The sequence below is a fragment of the Pristis pectinata genome, chromosome 3, assembly GCF_009764475.1.
Source record: "Pristis pectinata isolate sPriPec2 chromosome 3, sPriPec2.1.pri, whole genome shotgun sequence".
Classification (NCBI taxonomy): domain Eukaryota; kingdom Metazoa; phylum Chordata; class Chondrichthyes; order Rhinopristiformes; family Pristidae; genus Pristis; species Pristis pectinata.
The window spans coordinates 31,616,154-31,635,046 of NC_067407.1; the positions used below are offsets into that span (position 1 = coordinate 31,616,154).

Below are 18,893 nucleotides of genomic sequence, written 5' to 3' on the forward strand. Positions count from 1 at the left end.
CAAAGTAGTTTGTGTCTGTGTTTTGACAAGATGGTGACATTTGATTCAAAATAGATTTGCCCTTCTGGACACCACCAGTATCATTATGTACAACTGTTCATCATCAGAGTTCCTGCTGTGCTATTGTCCATGTTGCTGCCATCACCAACAGCCTGTCCTGGTCAAATCACGTAGATGCCACGGCCAAGAAAGCTCACCAGTGCCTCTACTTCCTCAGGAGGCTAAAGAAATTTGGTTTGTCTCCTTTGACTCTCACCAGCTTTTACCGAAGCACCATAGAAAGCATCCTATCTGGGTGTATCACAGCTTGGTATGGCAACTGCTCTGCGCAGGACCGCAAGAAACTGCAGAGAGTTGTGGACACAGCCCAGCACATCACGGACACCAGCCTCCCCTCCTTGGACTCTGTCTTTACCTCTCGTTGTCTTGGTGTAGCAGCCAGCATAATCAAAGACCCCACCCACCCGGGACATTCTCTCTTCTCTCCTCTTCCATCGGGTAGAAGATACAGGAGCCTAAGGGCACGTACCACCAGACTTAAGGACAGCTTCTACCCCACTGTGATAAGACTATTGAATAGTTCCCTTATACAATGAGATGGACTATGACCTCACGATCTACCTTGTTGTGACCTTGCACCTTATTGCACTGCACTTTCTCTGTAGCTGTGACACTTTACTCTGTACTGTTATTGTTTTTACCTGTACTACTTCAATGCACTCTGTACTAACTCAATGTAACTGCACTGTGTAATGAATTAGCCTGTACGATCGGTTTGTAAGACAAGCTTTTCACTGTACCTCGGTACAAGTGACAATAATAAACCAATACCAATACCATCACCTGCCATGTAATGGAGAAATGCAGTCATTTAATAACTTGTGCTTCATTGGATTTTCTGTTTCTCAGTCTCTGGGACAACTTTTTATATGTTAGTTGCCACTTCAAATCAGTGAGAAGGAGTCCAATCAGAAAACGTCAAGCTGTCAATTTTCTGAGCACATACCAAACCTCCAAAGTGGAATGTATTTTTGGAATTCTGCGGTCTTTAGTTTTGTCCTGATTCCTTTAGATAATTTCTTTTGGTAAAAGTTAATATCAAATGGCCAACATAAAAATCTTCTATTTTCTTCTTGTGCTTAATTTTCTTAGACTTTATCTCTATTGCCAACGAGGATACTCCGACTTTTAGAATTTGTTGGATTTTCCGGAAATAAGGTAAGAAAAAATACATAGTGGTTGGAATAAAATGGAGAAATATTTTTTGAGGGTAACAATGTTTTTCTGGGTTAGTCCATGTAACACAAGTTTCTATGACTGTATAACTATACTCATGAAGAAACCAATGGTTGCTATCACTGGAATGGTTGCTGAGGTTACACCCAGCAATGGAGCTGCAGCAGTAGATCACAGTACCATCAAACCTAATTCTCCTTCTCTCATCTCCTGCAACACTCTCTGGCAGATTGTCCATGATTTGCTTTTGGGCATGAAGATCATTTCATTGGAGAAGAGTAATGAATGATAAGTCTATATTTGTCAACCAATTGGTCCTCCAATCCTAATATCTTGTGGCAGAGAATTATGTAATTTTGTCATTCACATATTCCTTTATTGGCATAGACAGTTAAAGTTGTAACCAATGTGAACCTACAACTTAAAATTTATAAACTTAAAAAACATAGATGGTCGTGATTTAGAAAACACTCTATCAACTCATTTGTGCAGGTTTTGATTAGTGGGCTGAGTGCCATGAAATTAAAAAACAGCAGAGCTCTGATCGTAAGACCAAACAATTAACTTGCATATCTCCATGTAACAATGAGCTGAATCTCCTTGGTTGTGGATGGCAAATCCTAAGTGAACAACCAGCATGGAAGTAAGTCCCAGACTTGTGTGGGCCCCCTGTAAGGGCACATGAAGTCCTCCAGTGAAGCCTGGGCTTGCAAGAATTTCCCACCATCATGTTGGGGAATTCTCTCTCCGGTCTGGGACTGGACTCCCCATTCATTTGCAGCCTCAGAATAGGGAAGGTAAGTTAGTTACTCATTTTAAGTGTTTTATTGTGGTTATCCTAAACTTTTATTTTTACTTGATTTTTAAAATATTTTTCCTGAACTTTTATTTTTAGTTTTATAATTAGTTACAACAATTTTAATAGTTTTTAGATGTCTCTGAATGTCAGAGACTGTTTTCTTAAAAAAAAGTTATACTGCTTTATAACTTTGACACAAAGCACAGCTCCAGCCCCTGGTATACCTGTCAAAAATCTGTCAGGGATGTTCTCATGACAGGGCCTTCAGCTTGTGCTGCCTGAGAGCCAGTCATTGTTCTGGACCTTGCTGCCTGATTCCTGGGGGTGGAGGGCCAGTGAGATTGGCACTCCATATCCAGCCCTGGATGAGGTGGGGTTATTCAATACAGGATGAGATTAGAATTGATGGGTATTTTCACACTATGATAGATAAGTTCGAACAAACCTGTTGTATTACACAACTGCTTTTTAAGCATTTAATGAAAGTCATATCAGTTTAATTTTCATTACTGTAGTCAGCTGCTCTTCCACTTAATTCTTATTTTTGTGATGGACCATCTCTATTATACTCATCTCTGTGAGACTTCTAATCTTTTAAGTACTTCTGTACATCACTGCCCCGTGAACTCTAAGGACTCGCTGTTCAATCCTCAAGCTTTATGGGAAAGTTGAAAAGCTGTCACATTTTACAAATTATCCTCAATAAGAGTTCAACGGTGGGTTGTCTTCATGGGCATGTGATCGGTAACTCAGTAAAGAGTCTGTTGAGAAAACAGAATACATCACTGTTTATCAAACAGATTTTTGGGATCCTTTACAAACAAAAAAATTAAGGCTGCTCCAGCTTTGTACAAACATCAATATATAGTCATATGCGTTTGACGATTATGGAGGATTCATTCAAAAAGAAACTGCATTTTTGTGGCACTTCAGGGCATCTCAATTATTTACAGACAGTGAAATATGTTTGAAGTGCTGTCACAGTTGTAACAAGGTGTGATCTTAGCTAGGTAAACATTAAATCCTAAACATTAAAAATGTATAGGAATATTGCATCCTATTGCAACTGACAATTTTTAATACAATGGAAGAATGGATTAAGATATTCCATTAATGTCTAGGTGCTGAAATTAGCTTTCCTGTGAATTATCTCACACTCCTACTGGACATGGTTAAAAGGGCAATGGAAAGCACTGGTAATACCAGGATAAGAGATAGCTAGGGGGGTATGTGGTATAGCAAACTGCAATTAGAGCCTAAAATAAATTGTTTAAAGCTTTAATACCATATAACTTTTTAACAAAAATTACTCATTTGGTACATGAAATGACAAGAATGAAATCTCTTGTACTAAAGAGACTCCTGCCTTTAGGAATACGGTCTGGAACAACTACAGGAAGGAGCATCCACTGAAAACTTTCGGGCTCTTCTTTGTACCATGCTGCTTCTGTGTTATCACACGTTCATGAGTTTTGTACTAGGTAAGTACTGCTTGTACCTTGATTACCACATGCATTTATTTTAATTTATACAAATTTTCGGTTTTACTAACCATGTCTATTTTACCACACAAATTTCATTAAAGGAGAAAGAAACTTAGAGCAAGTATCTTTTTGGTCAGGAATGCTTGACCATTTTGTATAGGAAAAATACAGGTTTTCTTATGACCTTCATTGAGCAGCTCCTGGCAGTAAGCTCATGAAATAACTTGACAAAGATTCAGAAGTTCATGGATTGCTACACATAGCTCACACAATAGATGTTGAAAACCTGTTTTGAACAAGTTTATTACTTTTCCACAAAATATATGATAGATCTTTAATAAAAGTAATTCATTGGTTCCTTCTAATTCATAGGCTATCCCTTCTTGAAATATATTGTTATTCCCTCATTGTCACTGAGAGTACTCGCATCACAAGGAATCTAGTGGTTCTACAATGTAGCTCACCGCCATCTTTTCAAAGGCCTTTCGGGATGGACAGTAAATGCTCATCTTGCCACCAATGCCCACACCCCATAAAAATGATTAATATGATAATTAATAAAAGTGCTCCAGTATGTCCGAACTTTGTGATAACAATGTATTCACACAACAATTTTCCACTTATTCCTCCTCATAATTCTTTTCTACTTGCCTTACCTTTTCCATAGTGCAATACAGCAGCTCATGGAGAAAAAAAGTTTGAGAATGCATCAACAAGCTAAACTTTCACCTAACATTGTAATGAAATGGGATAAAGTTACTGTGGATTTTACAATGAAGTATTGTCATTGGAGGCCTTAAATCTGGTTACCAATAATCTAAGCATTGTGCTTAATTAGTAAAGGAAAGCATGTCATTATCTCAAAATCAAGTATAACTGCAGTGTTAAGATCACTGGAATCACTTTCCACTAGCAACATAATTAAACTGAAACAAATCAATGGCTCTATTCACATATTCATTATGTTATCTATGATGTGCTCTAGCTTCTAGAGAATAGGAAATATCAAATATCCAAATGAGAGCCTAGGAAGTTATTGTATTTGTTGAGAACATTGTATATACCTTCCTTCTGGTGAATAAACATGTTCATCACACACAATTTGGAAGCAGAGCTATATGACTCTTGCTGATTCTAGAACTTAGTGTGCTCATTCTGGTTGTGAATTGTTTTATTGTCTACAGAAATAATCCTATTTTAAAAATATCAGTAATGAAAGTACTTTTTCCACAGTAAAATTCAATCCTGAGTAAACTCATTCCGGATGTGAGTATTACTCTAGAGAATCAGTAGAGAAACTTGGCAAATTCCCACAGGGAGGGGGATAAGATCAGAGAGTAAGCAGTTTTTTGTTCATCTAACCATGATCTTGTGCTTCTAAGTGGGAGCCCTACTGAGGTTAAGGGGAGAAGTCCGTTGGAAGAAACAAAGAAATCTTTGCTTTGACAAAATAAAGAGGTGCAAACTCATCCATGTACTTTAGGTTAAATTCATTTGACTTAATTTGTCAAGCAGTCAGTACCAGAATCTGAAGAATTTAATAGGGACCAAGAAAGAGAAGGTGATTAAAATAAATGAAAATATATTGGCCATTTAAAATTAGGAAGTTCAGCAAATATTTTAAGTTTTTCTCCTTTACTTTTGTTTTCATTCTTGTCCTCAGCCATGTTCTCAAATGAGATGGGCTCCACATAGTTTTGGAGTCTTTTTTCAACTCTGAGCTGGGTTCGAGACCCTTGGTTATGTGCATTGCAAACATTTATTTCCATCTCTGCAATTATGCTTGTTTCAGTCAATGATTAAGACTCTTGAACACTGAAATCCAAATGGATGCTCTCCTTGCCACCAAAATCAAACACGTCACAGCTTTTCTTGGTTGTGTAACGCTCCATCAACTCCCAACATATCCAAAACTCTGAAATATCTAACTTGTTTCAACTTGTCCTCTTGGACTTAGTAAGGTAATATTGATGTGAAGTGATATCCTTTCTTAAATTGTGATTATCCCCACTGCATTTAATTTTAATTCATTGTCCTTATCTTTGAATCTCTCTATGGCCTTGCTCAACATTGCAATTTCTTTGAGCCCTTTACGTCCTCTACCCTACAAAATAAACACCATTGATCATAGATTCCAGAGCTTCATTTGCTGTGGTTCCTCTGGGATCTCATTTGGTCCAGTGCCTGGTTAGATCTGGCACTGGACCTAAGACCCAATTGATTTCAATAACAATTATAGGCCTGGGAATATCAAGGAGAAGACAATCCTTTTTTAAAATCGTTTTTATTTTTAATTATTGTTGTCTATTTTTAAGTGTTCTTTAATTATTTACTTCATTTTAATTATTTTTAAATTTCTCTGAAATACTTATGAAGTATTTGAAATCCCTTTCAAATGAGAATTGGTACATTGGCTTATTATTGTCATGTGTACTGAGGTACAGTGGAAAAAATTGTCTTGCATACCATCCATACAGATCATTTCATTACAGCAGTGCATTGAGGTAGAATAAAGTGTTACAGTTACAGAGGAGGTGCAGTGCAGGCAGACAATAAGGTGCAAGGCCATAACGAGGTAGATTGTGAGGTCAAGAGTCCATCTTATTGTACTAGGGGATGGTTCAACAGTCTTATAACAGCGGGATAGAAGCTGTCCTTGAGCCTTGTGGTACAGGCTTTCAGGCTTTTGTATCTTCTGCCCGATAGGAGGGGGGAGAAGAGAAAATGTCCATGGTGGGTGGGGTCTTTGGTTGGATGCTTTACTGGGGCAGCGTGAATTGTAGACAGAGTCCATGGAGGGGAGGCTGGTTTCCGCGATGTGCTGAGCTGTGTCCACAACTCTCTGCAGTTGCTTGCGGTCACGGGCTGAGCAGTTGCCATACCAAGCTGTGATGCATCCAGATAGGATGCTTTCTATGGTGCATCAGTAAAAATTGATGCGAGTCAAAGGAGACATGACAAATTTCTTTAGCCTCCTGAAGAAGTAGAGGCGCTGGTGAGCTTTCTTGGCTGTGGTGTCTATGTGATTGGACAGGCTATTGGTGATGTTCACTCCTAGGAACTTGAAGCTCCCAACCCGCTCAACCTCTGCACCTTTGATGTAAACAGGAGCAGGTGCACCGCCCCCCTCTTCCACTCCACTCCACACCACCCCACCCCCCCTGAAGTCAATGACCAGCTCTTTTGTTTTGCTGACATTGAGGGAAAGGTTATTGCCATGACACCATGTCGCTAGGCTCTCTGTCTCCTTCCTGTACGCCGACTTATTGTTACTTGAGATAGGGCGTACTATGGTGGTGTCATCTGCAAACTTGTAGTTGGAGTTAGAGCAGAATCTGGCCACACAGTCGTGAGTGTATAGGGAGTAGAGTAGGAGGCTGAGGATGCAGCCTTGTGGGGCACCAGTGTTGAGAATAATTGTGGCGGACTGTTAAAGATTTCTGAGGTATTTCAAGGGTGAGTGTACTTCATGGCAGCTTTACAGGTCCTGTGCTGCTCAGACCATTACCCTGGAGTCTAGGAGGCTACAGAGCAGGTGGATCATTCCTCCACATCTGGAACAGTAAGCACACGTGTGGTAAGATCTAGGGCAGTGGACCAGTGGCAGTAAGGTTTGGCACAGTGTCTCCCGAGTCAAAGTTTGTGAACCTGGATGTGCTTTGATCCTTCTTGTCAGTCCTTCCCCTACAGTGGTCCTTGACTATTATGAAAGTTAAAGGGTGGAAGAGAAGAGCTGGAGTTTTTGGGAGATTTTAAAAATGGAAAATCTGACTATTGAAAAAAAAATTGTATACAAGTCTGTAACATTTTTAATTCTGTTGCTGAGATTTCAAATTAAAAATAAATGAAATATTTTAATACTGTCAGTGTGACAATATAATACAAAAGGTTAATTGAGGTTAACTTGTACTTCTGAACAGGCACCGGTGAAGGTGACGTTGATGATGCAGAACGATTACTGTTACCTTTTCTTAAACGGTATCCAAAGGTAGGAATTCTGAGGAGGGCAGAAATATTTTATTTTTTTAATATTCATTTCAGCATTAATGTGATTATTAAGTTTGAGATTCTTTTCTCTATTTCGCAGAAATATTTTATTTTTAAAATATTCATTTCAGCATTAGTGTGATTATTAAGCTTGAGGTTCTTTTCTCTATTTATTTCTGCAGGGTGCTATCTTCCTGTTTTTTGCAGGAAGAATTGAAGAAATCAGAGGCAATATTGATGCAGTAAGTAATGAATAATTGGACAAAAAAAGGGTAAAATCTCCAATTTGCTACTGTAATCTGCCTGCTAGTCCGGCAGAGCAGATTGCCCAGATGATATAGAACACATTTGATTTTTATTTTTTGATTTAATGAATTTCACTCAAAATCATTTCGGAGAGACATAACTATCAACAATTTCTGTATTGCAAAGAGTGAATTTACTGTTAGTTTACAAACTAAGTTGATAAATGGATTGAACAATGTGAGTAAATATACTTTTTATTTGACTAATTTGCAAAACTTACTATGTGCACTTCTATTCTGCAACATTGGAGTAACTCTGGCATGTTTAATCAGAAACTTCTGGTGAATCAAGCTGGATTCAGCTAACTGCCATGGCCCACTACCAAATGCACATGTGGGCCAGATGAGGAGAGCTGACAAATTGATCTCCCTGAATCCAGTAAAGTACAGCAAGGACTCAGCAGTGATTAGGCTTCAGGCATTGAACCTCTGTGTGCTTTGACAGAAAATTAAGCTGGATGCAGAGTTTTGCCTCTTACCAAAGCTATCATGCTGGTGTTACAGTTTGTGAATGATGTTCAGGGATATTTAACAACTATTCAGATTGCTTTATGTAATTGAAAAAAATGCAAAAGAATTTAAAAATAATTAAAACCATATTACAGAAATACTTCAATTCTAATAGCACAATTTTGTTTATATATTTTACTTTATTTACCCTTTCCTATTCAATCTATATGGCAGGAAGAAGCCTCATACAAATCAATGGGGTCACAGATCCTGCACCAGGTCTGGTTGGTAAAGGATAGGAGAGGCAGATTTACCAGCCTCATTCCACTGGACCACACAGGGAGTTTGGGGATAATGGAGGGACAAATGGATTCACAACCCCTCCCCCCCCCCCCCCCCCCCCCCCAGATGACATCAACAATAAAGCAATTTACAAAATTTGTCACAATGTGATTTTCAACCTTGCTGATCTGAAAACTGGCTGTACTTACCTACTCACAGAACAACCAGCATTTATTCACCCCAATCTGCTTAAGATCACACCATTAAAAGGCCTAACAGTGATACGCCATTCGTTGTTCTCACATTGATCTGTGACCTCCTACAATCTCACGTGTGCCTTGACATCAGGATCATGGTCACCCTTGGCTTCCTAGCCTCAGGATGATTCCAGGCTGCTGCTGCTGATCAGTGCCACATCTCACACTGCTGCAAACTGCTGCATTAGGGGATGTTCCCCCAAACTCCATACTCAGGAAAGAAGAAACGTCTTGCAGGTTTCATTCTTGCCTTGTCTGTCCAGGTCCCCCTGACCCCCTTGGGAGCACTCTTCCACCCCCCTGCCAAAAGATAGTGACTACAACAGGTTGAGGGAGGAGTTGGTTAGCGTAGACTGGGAACGCAGGCTATATGGTGGGACAGTTGAGGAACAGTGGAAGACTTTTTCAAAGAGATATCTCACGGTGCTCAACAAAAGTATATTCCAGTTAAAAGCAAGGACAGTAAGGGTGGGGAGAGCCAGCCTTGGATAACTAAGGAAATAAAGGAAGGCATCAAGCTAAAAGCTCATGTGTACAAAGTTGCCAAGGGTAGTGGGAAACTGGAAGATTGGGAAAACTTAAAAAAAAAATGAAGAACCACGAAACTAGCATTAAGGAAAGGGAAGAGAGATTATGAAAGTAAACTAGCGCAAAATATAAAAACAGTAAAAGTTTTCATAATTATATAAAGTGGAAAAGGGTGGATAAAGTGATTGTAGGTCCCTTGGAAGATGAGAAGAGGGAATTAATATTGGGTAATGCAGAAATGGCCAAGGTTTTGAATGACTATTTTGTGTCAGTCTTCACAGTGGAGGACATGTCTAACATGCCAGAGAGAGATGTTATGGATGCAGTGGGAGGTGAGGACCTTGATACCATCTCTATCACTAACGAGATAGTGCTGAGCAAACTAGTGGGCCTAAAGGTAGACAAGTCCCTTGGTCCTGATGGGATGCATCCCAGGGTACTGAAAGAAATGGCGGATGTTATAATAGAGGTGTTTGTGATAACTTACCAAAATTCTCTGGACTCTGGGCAGGTCCCAGTGGATTGGAAGACCGAGAATGTCATGCCATTGTTTAAAAACGAATGTAGGCAAAAGGCAGGTAACTATAGGCCAGTTAGCTTAACATCTGTAGTCGGGGAAAATGTTTGAAGCTATCATTAAGGAAGAAATAGCAAAACATCTGGATAGAAGTGGGTCCATCAGGCAGACAGCATGGATTCAGTAAGGGCAGGTCCTGTTTGACAAACTTACTGGAGTTCTTTGAGGATATAATGAGTGCAGTGGATAGAGGGGCTCAGGTGGATATTGTATACTTGGATTTCCAGAAGATATTCGATAAATTGCCACATAAAAGACATCCATAAGATAAAGTTGCATGGAGTTGGGGGTAATGTATTAGCATGGATAGAGAATTGGTTAACCAATAGAATGCAGAGAGTTGGGATAAGTGGGTTTCTCTGGTCGGTAATCAGTGGTGAGCGGGGTGCCGCAGGGGTCGGTGCTGGGCTCACAGCTGTTCACGATATACATTAACGATTTGGAAGAGGGGGCCAAGTGTAGCGTATCTAAGTCTGCTGATGACACTAAATTGAGTGGAAAAGCAAACTGTGCAGAGGATGCAGAGAGTCTGCAGAGAGATATATATAGGTTAAGTGAGTGGGCAAGGGTCTGGCAGATGGAGTACAATGTTGGTAAATGCGAGGTCATCCGCTTTGAAAGAAAAAATAGAAGATCAGATTATTATTTAAATAGTGAAAGATTGCAGCATGATGTGCGGAGGGACTGGGGAGTGCTTGTACATGAATCGCAAAAGGTTGGTTTGCGGATGCAACAGGTTATCAAGAAGGCAAATGGAATGCTGGCCTTCATTGCTAGAGGGATTGAATTTAAGAGCAGGGAGGTTATGCTGCAACTGTAAAGGGTACTGGTGAGGCCGCACCTGGAGTACTGCGTGCAGTTCTGGTCTCCTTGCTTGAGAAAAGATATACTGGCTTTGGAGGTGGTGCAGAGGAGGTTCACCAAGTTGATTCCAGAGATGAGGGGGTTAGCCCATGAGGAGAGATTGAGTCACCTGTGACTATACTCGCTGGAATTCAGAAGAATGAGAGGGGATCTTATAGAAACATATAAAATTATGAAATGTATAGATAAGATAGAGGTAGGAAAGTTGTTTCCACTGGTAGGTGAGACTAGAACTAGGGGACATAGCCTCAAGATTCGGGGGAATAGATTTAGGACAGAGATGAAGGGAAACTGCTTTTCCCAGAGAGTAGTGAATCTGTGGAATTCTCTGCCCAGAGAAGCAGTAGCGGCTACGTTATTAAATATATTTAAGACACAGTTAGATAGATTTTTGCTCAGTAGGGGAATTAAGGGTTATGGGGAAAAGGCAGGTAGGTGGATTGGAGTCCATGGCCAGATCAGCCATGATCTTATTGAATGGCAGAGCAGGCTCAACGGGCCAGATGGCCTTTCCTGCTCCTATTTCTTGTGTTCTTTGCCATCATTGCAGCATCCATTGAACCATTGGCAACACCTCCCAGCAGATGGAAATGTTGCTTAGAATGCTCCATCACTTTGAGAGCTCCCTGAAACTATCGCACCTGCTGTGATACATTTAATAACTGTGGGAACTTGCAACATCAATAGGGAATGTGTTATATATAGAAAACTGAAGACACTGCTCTGGGAACCACAAACCTTTATGCAACTTTCACGAACAGTGTTGGAGTGACAAACAATACTGTTTTCATGCCAAAAAAATGATATGGAACTATTTGTACACCCGTCTGTTTTGCTTTGTATGTATAAATATGTATATATTTGAATATGTATAAATTATGTCACTGCTCTTCTTGGCTACATATTTGCTGCCTGAAAGCAAGCTAAAATAGTGATATCCCACATCCTCCACCCTTGATAAGCTTATCTCCTCACCTCCCCCTGTATATTGTAAGAAAGAGCACCTTATTTATAAACTGGCTTCCTTTCTTTCTTTCTCTCTACTTACCAACAACTAATTCACATCCAGTTTCTTTAAAAAGCACCTATCAATTTTGAACAAAAAGACTAAGTAGTTCTGACAGTGGAATGGAAGAATACTTAACAGTAAATAAAATGTACAAAATATGAATAGCTTACTGAACATTGAAATTAACCTTCATTTTGATTTATTTACTCCTTTGTTCATCAATACTTCAGGCAATTTTACGCTTTGAGGAGTGCTGTGAGGCCCAGCAACACTGGAAGCAGTTTCATCACATGTGCTACTGGGAGCTGATGTGGTGTTTTACTTTCAAACGCCAGTGGAAAATGGCATATTTCTACGCTGATCTATTGTGTAAGGAAAATTCGTGGTCTAAGGTGAGACAACTGTAGATGAGGCATTGATTTGGAAATCTAGACCTCTTCCTCTTAATCTACCTGCTCCCTCAGATGCTATGCAGATTTTGACACTAATTTTTAGACGTATGCAGCATTGTTGTGGTTTGGATTCTAGTATTTATTGCCCAAAGGTTTTGCCTGTTAATATGTTCAAGTGAAAAATCCCCATTTTGTTTGACATTATCAGTGCAGAGAGATTTTTGAATAAAGTAATCACTGTAGAATGACATTGCAATGATGCCCTAATCCAGCAAGGAAACCAATGGCATTTCAAATTTCCTTGAGCTCACACAAAAAAAATGCTCAAACTGGCATTGGCAATGCTAAGCTGACCGCATTGCCTTAATAAATGAACTTCCATCTTTCTTGAGACTCTTGTGCTCAGCGGCAGGGCCTTGTTGATCAGCTGGGAGCCAGCTTACCAGCAGAGGACCGCAGACCTTGGCCCATTGTAAGAACATGTGCCGCTCAGTCGGTGGAAGGTTCCCTTGAGTACTGGTGTCGAAGATTATTGTTTGGGAAATTTGGTAATACCCATTGATGCTGTACTAAATCATGAGGCAAAATTGTTTTGTAGGTGGAATGTAAAAGAATAAATAAAAACCAGGACAATTAGCGCATTGATGTTTATATTGAAGTTGACCATTGGTCATCTTACAGCACTGGGTCTGGCAGCATCTGCTGGTCCTGCTGAGCGTTTCTAGCATTTTCCATTTTTATTTCAGATTTCCAGCATTTGCAGTTTTTTTTTGATTTTCATTTTTTGTACCATTTTCTGATTTCCAAATTATGAGAGGACACATTACACAGGACTGCCGCTGCCTAGTAGACTGAATTTGAATATTTCTTCATTTTGGTGAATCAGTTCAAAACATTGCTTTTACTCTTTGTTTTCCAATGGAAATCAAAATTAGTCAATTTTCAATGACTCAAGTTTTTTTTCTTTTATTTATGGGATGAAGGCACTACTGGCAAGGCCAACATTCATTGGCCATCTGTAATTGCCCTTCTTCAGCCACCACCAACCATCTGATGAAGATACTCCTGCAATGCAGTTGAGCAGAATTAGCTCCAACAACAGTAAAAGAACAGGGATATATTTCCAAATCTGACTTGGGAACACCACTTTCTTCTGGTTCCCCTACACCTACTGCCTTGTCCATCTGGGTGGTCCAGGTCATAAGTTAGTGAGATGTTGTAAGAGTAGCCCAGGGAAGTTACTGAGGTGCATTTTTTTTTGAAGATGGTGAACTCTATAGTCATAGTGTGTAGTTGTGGAGGGAATGAATGTTTATGATGGTAGATGGAGTGCTAATCAATTGGGCTCCAGTGTTGTTGTAGCTACACTCATCCAGTACACTATCATGCTCCTGATTTATGCCATGTAGATGGTGGAAAGGCTTTGGGGTGTCAGGAGGTGAGTCACCCACTGCAGAATACCCAACCTCTGACTTGCCCTTATAGCCACAATATTTATGTGGCTGGTCCATATATGTTTCTGGTCAATGGTGACTGGCAGGATGTTGATGGTGTCAATTCTGTGTGGTAGTTTGTTACTGTAAAGGGTTAATAATCACTTCAGCTATAGCGATTCTGACATTTGGTACCTCACACACATAGCACTTACAATGTAGGTGCCTTCATCAATGATACTGTCTTATTCAACTTCTCATGATTACAACATTAGAGCCAAGGAATCCAAGTGTCTCTTTCTGTAGGTTCACCAATGGGAAACCAGAGGGCCACAGGGAAGATAACAAAACATCAGCATGACGAATCTAGAATGTATCAAAATGGAAAGCAGTTTACACCAAGTGAGACCAGGAGGGTGGCATCTGCCTTGATCTGGTGATAATTGATGTTCATCAGAATGGCTGTGGTCATCAATCCTCGTGGTGTTTAAATTTAGAATGACATCTGTAAGATCAATCCATGTGTTCTTATTTAGGCTACAGTGAAAATATGTTATACCCTTCTAGAAGTACATTTGAATTTAGTTCAGGTGGCTGTGATGAAATAAGATAATAATGAAAACTCCCCAAATGTGCCACTGTTACAAAGCTAACATTGCAACTTATTCTGATTGTTAATATTATAAATTAGCTTTGTTTATAATCCCTGTAATTATAAAGTGTACTTTAATGGTCACTCCTAATGCTGGAATAAATATTTTCTGCTATTTCAGTAATATAAAAGAACATCACATGGGAGGAAGAACAAAAAGAACATTAAAGTATACTTAATTAATATTTTAATTTTTCCATGTCAACATAGTCTACATACATGTACATGAAAGCAGCCTATCTCAGCATGTTTGGAGAAGACGACTATAAGCCATTTGGAGATGATGAAATTGAATTATTCAGGTTAGTGAGTTAACATGCTTGTCTTCATTTGTTTTAGTTATAATTTGATCCTGTACAATGTGTTTGATAAATTGTTTTAGCTTCGTGACTTGTTGCTGAACTTCAATCACTTTTTAAATCTATTAAGTCTTTGTAAAGAATATTAAACGCTTTATAGCAGGACATGCATAATGAAGTTCTTGCATGCTACAAGAAACTGCTCTTCCTGCTGACAGCTAAATAATTGTAAATACAACTTTCTACCAACTGACTGCTGACCTACATGGTGAGATATCACATTTTACACATTTCCTTTAGGAAGTTCCTAAATTATTTTTGAATATTCCCAATTAATAATTTCAATTTGAACGATTGTTGGAAATTGATTTACCCTTGTCTGTTCAGTTGTGATTAAAAATCTATTAATAAATACTGGGAAAGGAAATCAAATCAAAATTTGAATACATGGGAGTTCTGTTTTCCTTGTTTTGCTGACATATTTTTCCCCCTTTTCGAATCTCTGCTGCCTCCTTCCCTGGGTACATGTAATGGGTAGCAACATTTTTGTGATGCAGCCACTCTTTATGGCTGACCAAGATATTATTCAATGGCACAGGATGTCTGAACCAATTTGATTAAAACATAATGCTCAAGATCATCTTTCCAGTAGGGAATATTGCATGATGGTCATCTGAGATCAGGTGATTCAGCATTGAAAAATGTCTGTTCCCTGCCTCTTTGTATTGTTGGGTGCAATTAGAAGTAGTTTTGGGAACATCTGTGGCAAGTCATGAGTGAAATGCTTGCGACAATCTTGGGGTTTAGCAACTTTGGAAATGTTTCAGGAAGATTTGATTGTGCTTCCATGATGTTGGTAACATAGTTGCATTTGCAGGGGAATGTGGAAATGAGATTTAAGTCCAAGGTTAAATCCTTAATATGTTGCAAATGCCCACATTTTATACAATAAGCCTGGCATATCCTGTGTGTTGTAAAGTTACTTGTAGCATAATATGAAGAATTGAAGCTTTTGTAAAATTCAAGTACTTCCAAATAAACCCATGAAATATAAATTCCTGTAAAAGACACAGCAAAATTACTAAAAGAGTCAGATAAGTGGATTGAAGAATTGTCAGTGAAAATTATGTTAGTGGCCACTGTAAATTGCTGCTCTAGTGGATCGCAGATGAATCAGGTGGAGTTGATGGATTTGTGAAAAAGGATAGGCTAGAGGGAATGGGATTGATGGGGAAGTACTGAGAGCAGCATAGGCTTCGGCCTGAATGTCATATGAAAATGTTTATTATGAGGTAATGTCCCACAGTGCTGTGCTCCCCCTGGTGGCAATATACTCATGGTAACTAAAGGCCAAGCCTCAAATATCAGTGTTTCAGTGGATTTTTACTAAAGCTTGAAAGTAATAGGCTTTTCAAAGAAATTGAGCTTTTTCTCCCAATATTTCCAACAATGTTAGGATATGAAGGTAAAAATAATAGGCAAAATATATATTGAGAATGAAGGCATTGTGGCCTTTAGTGTCTGCATGCAAAGTTGAACTTGAAAGATCTGAAGTTGTTGTCAGTGATACTCTGCTTCTTCGAAAGGCGCAGTCCTTGTGTACGCAATCAACACACTGAGAACTTCATCTCTTTACACACTAATGTTCAACTACATTTTGCAGACAAAAACCCAGATTGTGCTTTCTGATGTAGTTAGTTACAAGTGGAATCCATGTCCAGAGACAGTAGTATTTGAATGATATGGGGGAATAGTTGTTGGCCTGGAAGGTGATTGAGGCAGAGCCCAATTTCAAGAGAAAATGGATAAACTCTAGCAGTCAACTGTAGTTGGAGGGGTGTGAATCTGCTGTTGCTGTAGCTGTAGATGAAAGATTGCTGCATTCCTCAAATGCCAGCTTGTACTCCATTCCAGTAATACTCAGAGTTTATGAAGCACTGCCTCAACAGGGCAATGGTGTACATTGTAATGTCTCTGATTAATGAAAATTCCCTACTATCCTTGTGTTCAGCTGATAAATAGCACAGGTATCAAATGCTAATATGGAGACACAAGAGACAGCAGCTGCTGGAGAAAATTGGCATGTCGAGCAGCACTAGTGGGGGGAGGGGGGTGGGGAGTTGCCAGTGTTTCAGGTCAAAACCCTGCTCATTGACATTTCCTTTCCCCTTGTTTTTCAACCACACTCTCACCTCACCTCACCACCCCCCCCCCCCCCCCCAATCCCCACATTCCTCCTGTGGATCGTCAAATGCTAATATGTTTTACAAAGCTGATTTTGAGCATTTATATTTGCTCCATGAAAATCCTATGCTAGAAAATGCTGGAGAGTATTAGTTGCATCTCAATCTCCATGCTATTTTTGTCATCAGAAAAGTGCCAAATATGAAACAGAAAATTGCTGGGAAGTCTCTGCCAACAGAAAAGTTTGCGATCAGGAAAGCTCGCCGCTATCTTTCACAGAATCCTGTAAAACTCACAGTGCCTGCCTTGGTGAGTAACAGTACAATTTATATCAGTGTTCTATTGTTTCACAAAAATTGCCAGTCCCTGAATGCTGTTTATTCTTTGTCCTTTTGGTGATGATGATCGCACTTGTGGTAAAAATATAATTTTATGTGTGAAGCTGTTCTTTCTCAGTATCACTATAAAGGTACTGCAATTAATTCTGTTCCTCTCCTACCCCTTTTCCTTTCCTTTGCATCATCCTATCACACCAAAAGATAGCACATTTGATCGTGTATATTGCTTTTGCGTGTGAGCCATTCATTCTTCTTCAGGTCATGGAGTTTAGTGTAGAACTTGGACCAACACAGCACAGGAACAGGTCCTTCAGCCCACCAAGTCTGCACTGAGCATGATGCCAATCTAACTAATCCCATTTTCCTTCACGTGGTCTGCATCCTCCATTCCCTGCCTATTCATGTGTGTGTCTAAATACCTCTTCTACCACCTCCCCAGCAATGCATTGCAGGCACCTACCACTGTTTAAAAAAAAAACTTGGCCCGCACATCTCCTTTAAACTCTCACCTTAAAACCATGTCCTGTGGTATTTGACATTTCCACCCTGGGGAAAAAGACTGACCAAAAAGTCTTATTGATGCCTCTGATAATTTTATATACTTCTATCAGGTTTCTCCTCAGTCTCCGACTCTCCAGAGAAAACAATCCAAGTTTGTCCAATCTCTGCTTATAGCGAATACACTCCAATCCAGGAAACATCCTGGTCAGCCTCTTCTGCACCCTCTCCAAAGCCTCCAGTCTTTCCTATAGTGTGGAGACCATAACTGCACACATTACTCCAAATGTGGCCTAACTATTCAGCCGCATCATGACTTACTAATTCTTATACTCAATGCCCTGACTGATGAGAGATGTACACCGTCTTTACCACCTTATTCATTTGTGTTGCCACTTTCAGGGAGTGAAGGACATGCACCCCAAGATCCCCCTGTACATCAAAGCTCCTAAGGGTCCTGCCATTTACTGTATACTTGCATCTTGCATTTACCCTCCCAAAATGCATCACTTCTTTATACTTGTTCGCATTAATTCCATTTCTCTGTCCAGATTTCCAGCTGATCTGTATGCTGTGACAACCCTCCTCACTATCCACAACTTCAATTTTTATGTCATCTTCAAACTTGCTAATCAGACCATCTACATTTTCGTCCAAGTTATTTATATACAACCACAAACAACAGATCCCAGCACTCATCTTTGCTAAACACCACTGGTCACAGACCTCCAGTCAGAGAAACACCACGATCCTCTATCTTCTACGACCAAGCCTATTTTGTATCCAACTTGCCAACTCACCATAGATCCCATGTGATTTAATTTTCTGGGTCAGTATACCAAGAGGAATCTTGTCAAATGCTTTACTAAAGTCTGTATAGTCAACATCTACTGCCCTTCTCTCTTCAGACATCTTTATCACCTTCTGAAAAAACTCAGTCAAATTTGGGAGATAGGACATCCCCTGCATAAAGCTATGCTGACTGTCCCTAATAAGTCCATGCTTTTCCAAATGTGAGTAAATCCTGTCCCTAAGAATCTTTCTCAGTAATTTACCTACCACTGATGCAAGGTGGATTGTCTTGTAATTTCCTGAATTATTCCTGGGCTCTTCTTAAACAAAGGAACAACATTGACTATTCTCCAGTCTTCTGGGACCATGCCTTTGGTTAAAGAGATCTCCTTCAAGGCCCCAGCACTGTCCTCCTTTGCCTCCCTCAGTATCTTGGGATAGATTCTATCAGGCCCTGGGAATTTATCCACCTTAATGTTTTTCCAAGATGCCCACCACCACCACCTCCTTTGGGGGGGAAATGTTAC

At 39.7% G+C, this 18,893-nt stretch overlaps 1 protein-coding gene across 2 annotated transcripts in view; it reads left to right on the forward strand.

The window, feature by feature from the left end:
* ttc39a (tetratricopeptide repeat domain 39A) overlaps positions 1–18,893 on the forward strand; it is a 71,429-nt gene that overhangs the window by 32,794 nt on the left and 19,742 nt on the right. For both annotated transcript variants that reach the window (XM_052012314.1, XM_052012315.1), the window contains 7 exons: positions 1,153–1,218; positions 3,408–3,516; positions 7,440–7,507; positions 7,689–7,748; positions 12,009–12,170; positions 14,466–14,557; positions 16,927–17,047. In XM_052012314.1, coding sequence (XP_051868274.1) covers positions 1,153–1,218; positions 3,408–3,516; positions 7,440–7,507; positions 7,689–7,748; positions 12,009–12,170; positions 14,466–14,557; positions 16,927–17,047 — 678 coding nt within the window. The remainder of the gene's footprint in view (positions 1–1,152; positions 1,219–3,407; positions 3,517–7,439; positions 7,508–7,688; positions 7,749–12,008; positions 12,171–14,465; positions 14,558–16,926; positions 17,048–18,893) is intronic.